The 16,780-nt window shown below is 52.1% G+C and overlaps 1 protein-coding gene across 22 annotated transcripts in view; it reads right to left on the bottom strand.

The window, feature by feature from the left end:
* The window catches only part of SEC16A (SEC16 homolog A, endoplasmic reticulum export factor), a 43,761-nt gene that overhangs the window by 14,070 nt on the left and 12,911 nt on the right, over positions 1-16,780 (bottom strand). For all 22 annotated transcript variants that reach the window (XM_078331822.1, XM_035263229.3, XM_078331831.1 and 19 more), the window contains 15 exons: positions 15,254-15,390; positions 11,710-11,807; positions 10,261-10,387; positions 9,581-9,779; positions 9,281-9,455; positions 7,767-7,909; positions 6,747-6,808; positions 6,530-6,668; positions 5,969-6,214; positions 4,445-4,542; positions 3,583-3,664; positions 3,337-3,454; positions 3,029-3,140; positions 2,711-2,816; positions 865-1,005 (listed from right to left, as the gene is read on the bottom strand). In XM_078331822.1, coding sequence (XP_078187948.1) covers positions 865-1,005; positions 2,711-2,816; positions 3,029-3,140; positions 3,337-3,454; positions 3,583-3,664; positions 4,445-4,542; positions 5,969-6,214; positions 6,530-6,668; positions 6,747-6,808; positions 7,767-7,909; positions 9,281-9,455; positions 9,581-9,779; positions 10,261-10,387; positions 11,710-11,807; positions 15,254-15,390 — 1,983 coding nt within the window. The remainder of the gene's footprint in view (positions 1-864; positions 1,006-2,710; positions 2,817-3,028; positions 3,141-3,336; positions 3,455-3,582; positions 3,665-4,444; positions 4,543-5,968; positions 6,215-6,529; positions 6,669-6,746; positions 6,809-7,766; positions 7,910-9,280; positions 9,456-9,580; positions 9,780-10,260; positions 10,388-11,709; positions 11,808-15,253; positions 15,391-16,780) is intronic.

The raw sequence follows: 16,780 nt of genomic DNA on the forward strand, positions 1-16,780 counted from the left end.
AAGTGTGGCCTTGTGTTTTAAACACTGATGTGGGGGTAAGGACCTAAGGATGCATGAATAATTCTCTCAACTTTGAAATGGGTCTAAAAATGTCCTTAATAAGTTTTTTTGGGTATCCCATGAGCACATTCTTACAAACGCAACTACTGAAGAGAAGTAGAGAGTATGGCGCCTCCCACACTCTCTGCCAGTCACGCCGCCTCCGTTTTACAGGGGGAGAAAGTAAGGTCTGCGTGGTGTAGCCAGGACTCAAACAAAGGCTGCTGAATTCTGAACACTTAAGCTATCAACCACCAGACTAAGTTGCCTCAAAATAAGAATATCCTGGCCGGGCGTGGTGGGTCATGCCTGTAATCCCAGCACTTTGGGAGACCGAGGCAGATGCATGCATCACTTGAGATCAGGAGTTCAAGACCAGCCCGGCCAACATGGTGAAACCTCATCTCTACTAAAAATACAAAAAATTAGCTGAGCGTGGTGGTGAGCGCCTGTAATCCGAGCTACTCAGGAGGCTGAGGCAGGAGAATCGCTTGAATCTGGGAGGTGGAGTTTGCAGTGAGCTGAGATTGCACGACTGCACTCCAGCCTGTGCGACAGAGTGATACTCCATCTTAAAAAGAGTATCCTACAGACAGCTCCTCTGATGGTGAAACTTGCTGCCAAGGTTCTGTGCTGGCACATGGTGCCTGACAGTCCCCAGACTAACAGGCAAAACACAAAGCCATTCAAAGATCTTCACCTACCCAAGAGGCAGGTTCCAAGTGCCTACCACAAAGCGCGTCTGAACCCTCGGGGCACCACCCGGACGCCCAGGGGCCCTGGAAGCCCTCCTTCCCTGCCTGCGGGGGATGGGAGGGGCAGCACCTGCACAAGCTGGCTGATGAGCACCGGGGAGTGCTGGTGCGGCTGCGTCAGGATGCTCTTCGCGATGGCCTCGCAGTAGTGGAAGGCTTGCGTGGCTAGCCCCATTTCCGCCAGGCGGCAGGAGTAGATGAACTTAAACACCTGAAAGGACAGACGCAGCCCTGCTATACCGTGGCTCTCCCGCGTCCAAGCATTGCCCTGTGAGCTGCAGACTCTTCTGGACGCGTCACTCATCATCATCTCCCACCCCCATGCCCGCTGACCACAGTCCCAGTCCCTGTTCCCAAGGGATTTCAAGAGCAAAGTCAAGGACTAAGCCGGTAAGAACATCACTCTGCCTCCCCGCTAGTTCCTTTCATGTAACTGTGCGCACTGAGGCCACCGCCTTTCAGGCAGCGCAAGCTGCTCCACAGACGTTCTCTAGATATTTGAGTCTATTTTTTTTTTTTGAGACGGAGTTTCACTCTTGTAACCCAGGCTGGAGTGCAATGGCGCAATCTCGGCTCACCGCAACCTCCACCTCGTGGGTTCAGGCAATTCTCCTGCCTCAGCCTCCTGAGTAGCTGAGATTACAGGCATATGCCACTATGCCCAGCTAACTTTTTGTATTTTTAGTAGAGATGGGGTTTCACCATGTTGACCGGGGTGGTCTCGATCTCGACCTTGTGATCCACCCACCTCGGCCTCCCAAAGTGCTGGGATTACAGGCGTGAGCCACCGCACCCGGCCCGTATTTTTTTTTCTTTTTTGACAGGGTCTTACTTTGTCACCCTGGCTGGAGTGATCACAATCACAGCTCACTGCAGCCTCAATCTCCTGGGCTCACGCTATCCTTTCACCTCAGCCTCTGAGTAGCTGGGAACCAGCGCATGCTGCCACGCCTGGCTGGGTTGCCCAGGCTGGTCTCTGGTTCCTGAGCTCAGGTGATCCACCCACCTTGGCCTCCCAAAGTGCTGGGATTATAGGCATGAGCCACTGAGTCCTGCCTCTCTCTCTACATATTTTATACACACCACCCCCACAGTGCATCAGAGAATACCTCCCTCAAATATTAAAAATGGCTCATATGGGCTGGGCGTGGTGGCTCACACCTGTAATCCCAACACTTTGGGAGGCTGAGGGAGGAGGGCTGCTTGAGCCCAGGAGTTTAAGCAAGACCGTTTTTTTCTACAAAAAGTAAAAAACTTAGTGGGTCACAGTGTTGCATGCCTGTAGACTCAGCCACTCTGGAGGCTGAGGTGAGTCACTTGAGCCTGGGAGTGATCACCCCAGCGGACTCCAGGCTGGGCAAAGGACTGAGATCCTGTCTCCTTAAAAACAAACGAACAAAACAGGCTCATGAAAGTCCTGAAATCAAATGCAAACGGAAATACCCAATTCAATGCGATGCAGTTTCTTAGCATTCTAGATCAAATGTCTTTTCAACATCCTCCCCTCAAAAAAAAAAAATCACACCATTTTTTCCATAAGAATTCAAAAAATCTGCTGGGCATTGTGGCTCATGCCTGTAATCCCAGCACTTTGGGAGGCTGAGTGGGGGTGGATCATGAGGTTAAGAGATCGAGACCATCCTGGCCAACATGGTGAAACCCTGTCTCTACCAAAATACAACAAAAAAAAAATTAGCTGGGCATGGTGGCGTGAACCTGCAGGGAGGCTGAGGCAGGAGAATTGCTTGAACCCGGGAGGCGGAGGTTGCAGTGAGCCGAGATTGTGCCATTGCATTCCAACCTGGGCGACAGAGAGAGACTCCAACTCAAAAAAAAAAAAAAATCCAACCATCTAAGTAACCAAAAGCTTTTTAGACTGTGCGCCTGCGCTGCAGCAGGCTGGTAGCACCTCTTACCTGGAAAGTGGGCAGGGAGCAGGTCTGGGCCCCCAGGGACTGGGCGTACTCATAGGCCTCCGTCCTCTGGATCGCTTCATTGGTCGCAAACTTTAAGAATGGTAAACTACAGAGAAAGTGAATTACTTTGACTTGAGAAAAATGGACCATTATTGTCACAACCAACCTTGGAGAAAATCACCCAGAAGTCTGTCCCACCATGAGGCAAACAAAACCACGGTTCTGGCCATTTCTAAATTAACTAGAGAAAGATTTGTTTTGTTTTTTTTTTAACTTTTAAAGGAAAACTTACAGGACTACACTGACTTGATCCTTTACCTGTGATTTGATCCGATTAAGACAAGTTTTGTAGTTTTCTTTGTATAAACCCCAAATCCAACCTGGGCCATAAGGTAGCAAAAGTGTGCAGCATCTAAGAGGCCCTTGGAAGCTGGGGAGAGAAGAAACACAGGCAGAGCCTCAGTGGCTGGGAATGCTCGCAGAAGTTAAGGATGCACACAGAAGGTGCTCGAGACGACAGCTGGACCAAGAAGGCTGGGTTCTTGTGATTCCTGCCAATGCTACAGACAACCGAGCCTTCAGCGCTCCATGTACAACGCCCAACACCTGTCTCCACCCTGACCTACCCAGAGTGTCGCCCATGGTGGCCATCGTCCTGGACTCAACGTCCACGTTGTTGTTCAAGTTGGACAAGACCATGGCGAGGTGCGGCCTCCAATCTCCCCATTTCTCATCTCCACAGGACTAACGTGAGGAAGAACGAAACAAAGCCTCATTCCTGGAAGCCAGCGCTGCTCCAACTCCGCACAGCCGGGGTCACCAGCATGGGGAGGCGAGCAACTCCACAGCAGCCACCAGGCAGTGCCACTCACCGTGGACGCGGCAGGCATCCGCCCGGACATGAGCTGGTAGACAGTCTGAAGGGGATCGTTGATTGGGAGGCTGTTGGCAAACCTAGGCAGACATAAACACAGAAGGACCCTATGCTGGCTCGGCTAAAAACAAATCCGGCCGGCGTGGTGGCTCACCTGTAATCCCAGCACTCTGGGAGGCCAAAGCAGGCAGGTCACCTGAGATCAGGAGTTAGAGACTAACAAGGTGAAACTGCCTTACTGTCGCTACGAAAAACATAAAAATCAGCCAGGTGTGGTGGCACGCTCCTGTAATCCCAGCTACTCAGGAGGCTGAGGCAGGAGAATCACCTGAACCCAGGAGTCAGAGGTTTCTGTGAGCTAAAACAGCACCACTGCACTCCTGCCTGGGCGACAGAGCAAGACTCCATCTCAAAATAAAATATAATAATAATTAATTTTTAAAAACCCAACCTCAGCCCTCTGATGTAACGATGAGACTTATTCACTTAGGCAAAGTACACATATTCCAAGTACTTGGGAGCCCGAGGTGTGAGGATCACTTGAACCTGGGAGGCAGGGGCTGCAGTGAGTCGAGATTGTGCTACCGCACTCCAGCCTGGCGACAGAGCAAAACCCACAATCTAAGAAAAGTTACAGAAGATGAAGACCAAGGAATTCACTAAGATTTTAAAGAAGTATTAAGAACCATGCAGTTAATAAGAAACTTTTTAAGCTCTCTGCAATACGACCCAAGGAAGCCTGCAGGTCAAGGAAGCCAGAGCTTGTGTGGGAGAACAGAGCCACGTGAGATCCGCTTGTCACCTGCGCTGCAGGGAGCCAGCAGAGCTGTGGACTGGGCTGGGCCACTGGGGGACTGTACCTGGTCATGACTCGGGCGTGCGTCCAGTTGTCCATCTTACTTGCAAGCAGTAGCGCGTGACCCCACAAGCCGTTCTTCATGGCAGACTCCAAAGCATCCTGCAAGGCATTTCAGGGGTTTGGTGGGTTATCGGAGGGGCTCACGTAACATGAGTCACGATGCTCCTCACACAGCAGCAGACACACAGACAACCCAATGGCCTCGAAAACGCACTTATTCACCACTTGGAGATTAAAGACATGTCAGCATTTCATTATTTTCCTGAGTTTCAAAGTCCCTGTGGTAGTGGGTATTTGTAGATATTCGCTGCTTTTATTACCCATTTTCAGCATAAAACACAAGCACGCTAATCACAAACAGGGATAACCACGCAGTGCTGCCTGCCAACTGCCCTGTCCACGGAGAAACATGCTCAAGTCAACTCCCCAGTTCCAAAAGAAGCCTCTGTGAATATCCTCCCAACGTGGACAGTGGCTTCAGTAAGGCAGCCTCACCTGTCGCCAAAGTAACTTGGGGTATAATTTAGAACTTCTGGCTAGGAGGCAAAAATGCTAGAGTTAAAGAAGAGGTTAAAAAAAGCTAACAGGTTACATGACTTCCACCAGTTATAAAACACCCATAATAGAATCATACTGATCAGGCGGGGCACGCCTGTGATCCCGACACTTTGGGAGGCTGAGGCAGGTGGACTGCTTGAGCCTAGGAGTTTGGAACCAGCCTGGCAACATGGTAAAATTCTGTCTCTAAAAAAATAAAAAATAAAAAAATAAATTAGCCAGGCATGGCAGCATGTGGCTGAGAAGGAAGAGGATTGCTTGAACCTAGGAGGTCATGATCACACTGCTGCACTCCAGCCTAGGCAAGAGTGAGACCCTGTCTCAAAAAAAAAAAAAAAAAAAAAAATTACTGGTCAAATATGCCCTTTCTGAGTTTATCATGATATGAGAGGAGAGAGAGCTCTGGGCCTATCCAGTATCTCTGCTGTTCAGGGCCACACATGCCCATGAGCTGGCCTCTCTCCTGCTCCGCATGTCCAAAGTTGACATCATGCACCCTAGACAGGCCCTTCTGTGCAAGCACTGTCCCTGCTGTGGTCACTATGGACCCCTCAAACCCTACTCTCCCAGAGCAGGCTCCCGTCTCAGAACCCCCACCTGCCCCAGCACCCGCCCCCCCCCGACCCCGCTCTGACTGCAGTCACAGGACACTATATGCACTCACTGCCCGCCTAGTGGCAGCCTTCCCACACACTGAGTCTCTAACGGGCTCAGGGCATCCTCCCAACACCCAATGACTTCTGGGCTGTGTACTCGAGCCTGGCTCTGTGAGAATGCCACAACATCTCTCATGTACTCTGTATCCGAGACTCAGCACACACAGCGGGCAGGGGGGCACAGCCCATGCTCAACATGTGCATTTGTCAAATGACTGAACGTGGATGCTCCCGAGGAGGTGTGTCCCTCCAGACAGTGCATCCCCCCACCAGGCCCGACCCAGTGGACACGCGCCACAACAGGGACACACCTTCTTACGGCCATACAGCAACAGCTCCCGGAACCTCTCGGTCTCTCTCTCCAGCGAGCTGGCAGCAGCCATGGGACCACCAGTGAGGAAGGAGAGCTGGGCCTCGCCGGACTCCTCCTCTTCTACCTGCTCCACCGCCTCATTCGTGAAATCAATCAGGTTGGCCTCATTGGGTGACTTCCCAGGAAGCCACACTGTTCTGTGGTCTCGTAACAGAAGCTCCGCAATATCAGTCCCTACCACGGTCTGTTTCAGTCGAGAGGAACAGGAAGGCTCTCCAGTGAGGACGGGTGAGACCGCCATAGGCACAAAGTCCCACCCTGGACCTCGCCAGACCCGCAACTCCCCAAAGGCTGGCAGGGTTGGGCCGAAACCTCCTCTCAAACCAACCGCACACTCCCTCCCCTTCTGCACCCAGCCACTCGGGTGCAGTGCCTAGGGAGCCCTCAAGGCTCCACAGCTGGGCACACAGATCCCGCCTAGCTCCTCAGGGAGGCTGAGCATTCCCAAGATGAAATGAAGCAACAAGAAGAAACACTCTAGAAGTAAAAAGAAACATACCCCGTTCTGTCTGCAAAGGAGAACAATAAAATTCCAAAGAAGACTTGCAGACTCTTTGTCAATTAAATTTTCGTTCTGCAAACATTTCATGGCTTTGTTCTGTGCAAAATTAATAACATCCACTTTATGGGTGTCGTCTCTGCAGAAAGAACAGACAGTGAGCAGCAATGTCTGCCAGGCCGGGCTTGGCAAAGAAACACCTCAACAAGGAACGTACTTGCCCAGGGGTCCCGGAAACGCCCGCATCTCCTCCTGCTCGGATGTGTGCTGCAGCAGGGCCTATGAGGAGAGGGCCACAGGTCAGGTGGCCCAGCCACCCTGCTGCACCTGCACGGCTGGCCAAGCCAAGCACAAATGCTGCCTATGAGAGGAGAGGACAGCCTGGCCCACCTGCCCCACTCCACCCCGCCCCACCCCATAGCAGGTGAAGGGTCTGTCAAGGCTGTTATGTGGAGCATGGTCTGTCTGGGCCACGACCATGATTTCAAACTTTATTTTAAGCAGTGAGATCCGTTTCTTCTCTCCAGAACCTCAGGCAGAATCCAAACACATGTGACAGAAGAGGCCTGCAGAAGCTGCAGCAGGAGGCACATGCCAGCACACCCTCACCTCAGCAGCACTGGGCTCATCCACCCTACCCACCACCCTCACCTGCCCCCTTACCAGCCCCCCCGCCGGCAGCCCTGGGCCCATCCATCCCACCTGCCTCCCTCACCAGCCCCCGCCACCTCGGCAACACCCGGCCCATCCACTGCACCAGGCCCCCCCGCCCCCCCTCACCATCGCCCCTCACCTTTGCAGCACCCGGCCCATCCATCCCACCCACCCTCCTCTCACCCGCCCCCCTCACTCCCGCAGCCTCAGGCCTACCCACCCCACCCGCCCCCCTCACCTCAGCAGCACCAGGCCCATCCATCCCACCTGCCTCTTTTACATGGGCAGTGCCAGGCCCACCCACTGCATCCATCACTGAAAAGCACCAATAAAGCAAACTTCCCCAAAACGAGGACAGAAAATGTGTAGTCTAACATTTAAGGCAGATGCTTACAATACTGCCTACTAGGAAGAAAAAGACATCACCAAACAGAACCAAAACCCTACAAACTGAATATTCACAGGAGTAAACATTTCCAAGAACACACATCCAGAGGCAAGAACTGGCAGCTGAAGATGACAAACTGCCAGAGCTCCCCAGAGCGGCAGTGCAGTGACGCCGCACTTCCGCGTGCGCCAATACCTCCATGCTGTGGACCTCAACCAGGGCCGGCTGTCCTTCTGAAGGCAGATTGGGAATCACTTTGATAAGCTGACCGCCAGGGCCAAACCTGGCACAGACATGAGGCACTGAAAATTTCTCAGGAGAAGTTGGTCTTGATGAAACTACATTTAAAATAAATGAAAAAGAAACAATCAGCTTGTCACTGATGCTAGACTTTCAATGTGCTCACACAACTGAAATCATGGGTTAGATTCACCATGATAAACTTCCAACTCAAAGTCAGCAATTGTTTAATATCATAGTTAAGGGTAGAACTTAAGCATATGTCAGGAAAAGAGAAACATCTGACTCATTAAACACGAGAGCTATTCCCTTGTACACCGAGACAGCTCCTGCGATACCCTCGTGACACCGTCCTGAGGCTTGGCAGCACCTGCTCCTCTCAGGCCTGGCCCACTCCCGAGCTCTTTCAGTTTCACAAAAGCAAATTCAGACTGCCATGACCATACAGCAGGCAGCAAAAAGGACAGCAAAACCCCTCAAGCAAGAAAGAAAATAAGGAGCCAGGCACAGTGGTGCATGCCTGCAATCCCAGCATCTGGGAGAATCCAAGGCAGGAGGATCACCTGAACCCAGGAGACCGAGGCCATGACCGCGCCACTGCACTCCAGCCTGGGTGACAGAGCGAGACTCTGTCTCTTAAAAAAATAAAAGAAAAAGAAATGAAAAAATGTTGTGAACTGAAACAATACTTTAAGAAAATAAGGCCGGGTACAGTGACTCACACCTGAAATCCAAGCATTTTGGGAGGCCGAGGCGGATAGATCACTTGAGGTCAGAAGTTCTAGACCAGCCTGGCCAACATGGCAAAACCCCATCTCTACTAAAAATACAAAAATTAGCCAGGCATGGTGGCACACACCTTTAATCCCAGATACTTGGGAGGCTGAGGTTGCAGTGAGCCGAGATTGTACCACTTCACTTCAGCCTGGGCGACAGAGCAAGACTCTGTCTCAAAAAAAAAAAAAAAAAAAATGGAATTCAATCCACTGTTAAATTCTGTAACTTTATATATATTTCTGCAGTTTTCCAAGAAAAGGCATGTGAGCATCCTAGAAGGGAAGTCTGCCTGCGACACACAGGACAGCTGCAGGAACGGAGTCTTCAAGGGGAATGAGGAGCTCCCTCCTACAAGACTGCTGAGCACAGGGGTCAGTGATAGGGACTGACCAGGGCGCCCAGAGCCTGAACGTGAGTGTCTGCAGAGTCACACTGTAAACACACTCTGGGGCAGCCAGGCCAGCTCTCAGGCCTGAGACCAAACTGCAATCGAAGAGGCAGTGTCAGCCTGTCCTGACATGCTCTGCGTCTGGGAAGGACGGATTGGGACAGAGCCATCTTTCTTCCGCAGGGAGGAGCCAGGCCAGGTCATCACAATTCCAATCCCAGCCCTGACTCCCGTGTTCTGATCCCGGGCTGGGTGGCACCCCAGCGGGGTGACCCAGCATCCCTCTGTCCTGCTGAGCACACACCTTGCTCCACAGCAGGCCAGGCAGTGTCTGCAGGATAGCCAAACTCTGGGAAGCCTGGGCCACTGCTGAAATTGCTGCGGTAGGGGCCGTAGGCGAAATCACCGTGAAAGGAGCCTGGAAGAAGTGGGGCCTCGTAGGAACTGGCAGTCATGTTGTGGCTTCTGTAAATCTGACTCTTAGAAAACAAAGCAAACGGGCAGAATCAGCTCCCCAAGCAGGCAGTAAAACTTTAGGTGTACTGCAAACAGGACGGTGGTTCTAAACACAGCTGTCTGCGTGTCTGTGGGTGCCGCCACGCACCTGGCGTGAGTGGGAGCTGAGGCTGCTGCGGTGGCTGGCCAGACTGTGTGTGCTGCGCAGGCTCCGCGCCGACTGCTCACTGTGGACGCTGTGCCGGTCCACCTCTTCTCCATAAGGGTCTCTGTGAGGATCAGGGTCATCGTCAAAACTCCCTGTGAAGCGAGGGTCGTATCTCCAGTTGCTATCACGTTTCTCAGGCCTAAAGGAAGCCGGGGACAGAGGCAGAGGGATGAAGTTTGGGAGGCCCCGTCCTCAGGTGCTGCACAGCTGCCCAGGACCTGAGAGGCAGACCCCTGGGGTTGAGCCACAGCACACCACACCCACCCTCAGACCCCTCTGATACACAACTTTAGAGAAGTACTATGCATGTGGCCCCAGTGTGGCCACTTATCTGGGCTGCAGGACACGATGGATAAGGGGTGATGAGAAGAGATAAGAAAGAGTGAGCCCGGACTCCCTAGTGCTCCCAAGGGGCTGGACTTTCCTCATGCTGAGGCTGGTCCTCCTCTACCAGCCCAACCTGGGAACCCTGGGAGGCTCTGGTTCCTCCTTCCTTTCAGACAGGGACCAAAACATCAGGCAGCTGCTCCCCCAAAATACCACAGCTCTCTGTTACAACCCAGACCTGAGGGCAGAGAGGCACCAGCACGTCCTCCTCCTGCTGGGGGCGCTCCACCAACCTGTCTCCGTAGGCAGAGTGCTCTCTCCGGTACGTGTCGTACTCCACGTCGCACCAGTACCTCCGGTCATAGGTGTGGGGGTCCCTGACTCCAGCACTGTAGTGGTAATGATCCCACTGACCTGGATCTGTGAGCCAGGAATTAACGATCAATACAGTGACACGCAAAAGCAGCAGCACCTCGGATTTCACTAAAGCAGCGACATCACCCCAGGACTTAAGGCTCAAGGATTCCTCGAGAAACCTAACTTCTCTCCTGGAAAGCAGCCTCATACCAGGAAGCCATGGGACCTGCAGGGCCCAGCGACCTTATGGCAACTGGCTGATTTTTCTCTCAATACAAGTGTTTTAGATTAAAAGGAAAACATATCTATAGAAAACATGCTAAATAACTTCTTTATTAAGTCCTTTTTCTTTTTTTTTTTTTTTAAACAGAAATGGGATCTTACTATGCTACCCAAGCTGGTCTTGAACTCCTGGGCTCAAGTACTTTTCCCACACCTCAGCCTCCCAAAGTGCTGGGATCACAGGCATGAGCCACTGTGCCCAGCCAGTTCTCTTTCGTGGTTACTGCTTTTTACCAGTTAATCCCCTGTCAATTTTACTACTATTTCTTCTCCTCAATGTGACTCATAAGGTTTTCAAAAATAATCTCAATATCATGAGGTTACTTTAAAAGGGCTATAAACAAACTGGATATATCATTTTCAGCAAGTATTTTTAATAAGTATTAAGAAAAAGTTCTTAAAAGGTCTTTTATCATCATTTCTAAAGACGTCTTTATTTTTGAAATCTGTATTTAAAACAGGTGCAAATATCAAAGAAGATATTTGATATCTGCCAAGGGGCTTCATGGGCCCAGAACACAAGAAGCCACAGCCAGGGCAAGAGTAACTGGGGGAGGCTCTTCCCATGGACATGGCCACTGTGCCACACATGCTGCATGGAGGGCAGCATGGCTACAGCTGGACACTGCCAGGGAGCACCCAGGACGCTGCCTACTGGGCCCAGCCCATGTCCACACCGTCCCAGGCAGCAGCCGCCAGCCTCCTGCGGTCCAGGAGCATGGGAAACATGGCCGGTAGGATGAAGCATATGGTTTTTCATTTCACTTCCTTTTCATCCATTTATGTTGACAGAGGCACGTGTGGACACAGCAGCTCTCGAACTGCTCATGGTTATGCTTTGCTAGAAAATCAGAGAAATCTGCCAATATGACAAAAATGCATTCAAGCTATAATTAAGATATAATTCCATAATGAAGAATATCAACATAATTATTTTCAAATACAGAGTATTTTCAGTATTTCGGCTCATAAAGAAGAGACTAATAAAAGGGGACATTTCCTGGAAGTCACCAGCAGGTACTGCCTGGCCAGGGCTGCATGTCGTTGGTGTCCTTCACACAAGGCACCTGCTGGGGCCAGCTGCCTGGGGTTCCTCAGCGTACCTCCGTAACTGCACTGGCTGGAATAGTAACCTGCGTAGTAATCGCTCTGACTGCTCCATCCGCTTTTGGAACCATAGTACCCTTCAGGATACCCCTGCCTGAAAAACACACAGTCCTGTTAAAAAACAAATTTCCTATTTCTTAAAGTGACATCAGCTAATACAAATAATTCCCAAAGCAACAGACATTCATCAAAGCACTTCAGTTGTATAAAAATTCCAATTAGAAAATACAAAACGGTAGCAAGGATGAGACTGTGGCATTTCCCACCATACAGCTAGTTAACATTTATCCTGGTAAAATAACTAAGAGCCATTCAGCTAAAAAGAACTGACCCTTTTTGTGTTCTCATTGCTGTTGCCTACGTAAGTCAATGCTAAAACAGGTCCCAGAATTTTTGATAGTATGCTCAGCAGAACACAAAACAGACTGAGATTTTTTTTTCTTGAGACAGGTCTCACTCTGTTGCACAGGCTGGAGTACAGTGACATGATCTCAGCTCAACACAACCTCCACCTCCTGGGCTCAAGTGATCCTCCCACCTCAGCTTCCAAGGGACTACAGGCACATGCTATCACACCCAGCTAATTTTTAAATATTTTTCACAGAGATGGCGTTTCACCATGTTGCCAGGCTGGTCTCGAATTCCTGGGCTCAAGTGATCCACCCATCACAGCCTCCTAAAGTGCTGGGATTGCAGGCATGACGCACTGTGCCCAGCCTCACTGAGCCATTCAAACAAAAATGCCAGCTTCACAGCCTCTACCACAGACCACTGGCTGCTGGTGCTTCCTGCACGTGGGCTGGGTACCACTGTCGGAGCCTGTGTGTGCTCCTGGAGCAGGACTCTGATGGCTCAACCTCCCCTCAGGTCTCCTGGAGCTGACGTGTCAGAAAGGCTGGTTTTGTAGACCAAGCCATGATCCTGACTCTGGCTACAGGGAAAGAACAATCTAGTACAATGATCAAGTATCAGACCTTCCGGTGCTTTCAAGATTGCTGAAAGGCCAACCTGGTAAACACAGTGAGACCCATCTCCATAACACAATAAAACATTAGCCAGGCATGGTGGCACACACCTGTGGTCCCAGCTACTCGGAGGCTGAGGCAGGAGGATGGCTTGAGCCAGCAGGTTTTGAGGCTGCAGTGAGCTACAAGGGCATCACTGCGCTCCAGCCTGGCTAACAGAGTGAGACCTAAAAAAGACCCTTGAAAAGACTTAAGAGCATTTTATAACTTTCATACAATATTTAGTTTTTAAAGAGTGACTCTTCCCATGCCCCTTCAGGAGGCATCATGGGAGCTGCACACACCCCACCGAACTTGGCTGCTTGGCCGGCATAGCAGCTGTGCATAGACGGGGCTGTCACTGGGCGGCATGGGGCCCAGCCTGATTGCCTCCCACATCCAACTGCTCAGCTGTAGTAATGAGCCCTGCCACCCGACAGCCTGAGTGGCCCGCTAGGGTCAACAACATTCACATGCGCCACAGCAGCTTCTGGAGAAATTATCTGACATGGGGCGAAACCAAGGAGCCACCGACTCCTCAGCTGACCTTTCCAATCCGCCCTTCACCTGGAGCAACACAGTCTCAAAAGCAAACAAGGCTGAGACAGGCAGTGCCTGCAGGGATCTGAGCACACTAGGCCCAGAGAGGTGAGTCCATGCCACACACAAGCGCCGAGACGGAACACACACGCGTCAGAGGCGCGCTCCCCAACCACGGCCAGGAAGGAGCAGAGAGGATTCTCAAGCCTGCGCAAACCGGGGCTGAAGGCAGCCAGGGGATCCAAACCCGAGGAAGAGGAAGCCCTCAGCTCGTGACAAAGCCACGCCTGTGGTGACCTGACCCCGCCTCTGGTGACAGGCCTCTCTGTATCATGAGCCACCACTGGTCTCTCAGAATCGGTTTCTATGGGAGCTGGGCAGGGCAGCCAGCAGGGGGAGAACAGAAGGGTGAGAGGCCTCCCTGCCGTCTCTCCTCTGTGCTCTCACCACTCAGGGCCCTAGTAAACACCTGCCTGCTCACCCTCCCCTGGACTTGGCAGGCTTTGAATCAGAATATGATCTTAACTTCAAGCCTGCTTTCCAGGTGACAGGGTGACACACAGTAGCTCACAACTGGGAATTCTCTCACAACTACAGCCTCCCGAAAGGCAAAGGCTCACAGTGTCACCAGCTTCACATGGTAGCTAGAACATCCAGCTGTACCCGACCCAGTGCGCACCCTCAGAGGTGAGCACACCAGGGCCGGTGGCGTGGGGATAGGGTCACAGACAGAGCCTTAGTCTTCAGATCAGCTCCTAAAAGCCTCTCAGAATAAGCATGAGGAACCTTTAAAAAAAAAGTGCAGGTACAAAGTCTTCATTAGCGACGGTCACCAAGCTGAAGAAGTATCCCCCTGCAGGGAACCTCCATGTGTGAGCCAGTCACTCTCAGATCTGGCAAGGAGCAAGTGCAGCTCAGGCCCTGGGGGGGCACAGCCAAGTACAGCAGCCGGGACCCCACCCCACCCTGCTCAGGGCTCTGCACACCTCCCTTGCGGAAATGAAAATCCCACAACAGCCTCCTCTGCTCTAGGGCCCGGAGGACTCTGACCTGGCATGAAGGCTTGCTCATGGCTGAAGGCACAGTGCCACAGGTCTCTTCAAACCTTTTTTCTGTAATGGCAAACAGAGGCCAGTACAGGGGACAAGCAGGCCAGGGACACTTGCCAGCCTTCAAGCAGAGGAGGCAACGTCAAGGAGAAACACAGGCTCGCTGGGTGTGGGGGCTCATGCCTGTAATCCCAGCACTTTGGGAGGGCAGGGCAGGAGGGTCCCTTGAGGCCAGGAGTTCTAGGCCAGCCTGGGCAACACAGTGAGACCCTCATCTCTACAAAAAAAAAAACGAAGAAAATTAGCTGGGTTTGACTGGGCATGTCTGTAGTCCCAGCTCCTCAGGAGGCTGAAGTGGGAAGATCACTTGAGCTCAGGTGGTCAAGGCTGCAGTGAGCCAAGATGGCACCACTGCACTCCAGCCTGGACAACACAGAGAGACCTATCTCAAAAGAAAAAAAAAGGAAACACGAGTTTTCAGGCCGTTTTCTGAAGCCAGCCTGACAGGTCTAAGGATTAGACCTGTGTGACCTCTGTGGCCAGTCCTCCTACGCCTCCGGAGCCGGGTGTAAAGCTGCCGTGTCTCTAGGGAGGCTGAATACCTCATTAGCAAATGGCTGGAGCAACAGACATCCTCAGCCAGAGGGGCTCACAGACAAGTCAGAGGTAGCTTCTTTGTGGCCCTGTGCAGGGTCTGGCCCTGTCGAAGAGGGTCCAAATGCTAACTAACCAGCACAGCTAATGACCGCCCAGGCAGTGTTTATTTCTACTTAAAAACACATCCTACAATTTGTCCATACTGAGAAAATGTATACATATGTTAGGTAAGTTTGTACGATTCTTCACAAACACAGAATTTTTCAAGTCGCTAAGTTATCCCCATAGCCAGCAACACAGACACAGGTCTGAGTATGACAGGGAGGCAGCCGGGACGGGCACGGCCGAACCTGGGAGGTGGCCGCTCTGAGGAGTGGCTGGCTCGGGAGCTGGGCCGCTCAGGCTCAGGGTAGCGGTAGTTCTCGGTGTAGGTGGACGCTGCGCTGTCATAGGGCCTGTATCGAGGCTCGTAGAGGCTGTAGATATCCTGCAGGAGGAAGCATTTGGGCCACATTAGATACCAATCAAGAGCGAACTCCAACCACCAGCCTGAGCTGGAGACATCAAGATGGCTGTCCTCCAGTGGTCGGACTGAGTGTGGTCCTTCCCTCACCCACAAGCGCACAGACCTCCAAGGGCAGCCACCCCACAAGCAGTGGGGCCAGCCTCACACCCACAGCCCTGGCCCTGTTCAGGAGACCCCTCCCTGGATAGGCCCAGGGCACCAGCGTGTCAGCAGGCAACTGCAGTGGGCTGCAACAACTTCCGGAAGGGGCTATTAGGTTTCTGCTTCCTGACAGCTCCAGTGAGGAGATGCCATGATTTGAACAATCCCTGCGTCCTGCTTCAGACGCTACCTCAGTTAAGTCAGAGAACCAGGGTCCCAGTGAACGGGGCAACAGCCAGGAGCAGCCTCCAAAAGTGGACCATGCTTCATTCTCAGGAGGCTTCTGCCCCATCATCAACCAATTCATGGCCACAGATCTGTCCCCAAGGGGGCCCATGTGGACACATGAAGATATGAAGGTCCCCCCCAGGTACATGCTGGAATTCATTATTCTGGGTCTGAGAGCTTGGACGCTGCTGCTGTCTGGCAGGTGAAGTGAAATCACAGCAAAGCGGACTTGTCCTTGGCCACCACTGGACACTACAGCAAGAAGCACGGCAGGAGAGCACTCAGGGGAAGCGAGGTCAGCCTGCGGTGGGAGCTCCATACAAAGGACGTGAAGCCAGGCCACAGCTTCCCTCATTCTGCACCTGTACCACCCAGAGCCCCCAGCAGAGCTGAACATCCTTATATGGAAATAAAATGTGCCTGGGCTTCTCCCAGAACCTACACAGGTCTGAGGATCAGGTGTGCACCTGGTCACATGCACAGGAACCACGATGCTCAAGGCCATGAGAAGGCCCAGCCCTGTTCCTTGGGGGTGGTACCTAGCCAGCCACGGCCACCTTCTGACTGCAAGACCATGGTTCTCCAACCACGCAACCCTTCTACCTGGTGACAATTGGTGAACCCAACTGCTGCGTATTGAACCGGGTTAGAGGATAGAAAAGCGACAGCAATCAAAGGTGTGCACACAGACACTTTCCAAACGACTGCAGGACTACACTGAACCTGACTTAAATGCCAGTCATGAGCTTGTGTCCCTATGAAAAGACGCACAGAAGAATCTTCTGCAGGATCACGGCAGGTCCCCCAGCCGATGCCCACGTCACCACGTGCTGAGAGCAGCCTTGCTCCTCTGGCATGTGTGGATCATACTCCAAAACTAACTGTTTTCCCTCAATGTTTTTACTTTGGGAGGCATTTAAAGGACTCTGGCTATGCCCAATGCTTCTGCGTTGGTTTTTTTATGTCAAAACCACACAAAAGC

The sequence above is a fragment of the Callithrix jacchus genome, chromosome 1 (genome assembly GCF_049354715.1).
Source record: "Callithrix jacchus isolate 240 chromosome 1, calJac240_pri, whole genome shotgun sequence".
In the NCBI taxonomy this organism is placed as follows: Eukaryota; Metazoa; Chordata; class Mammalia; order Primates; family Cebidae; genus Callithrix; species Callithrix jacchus.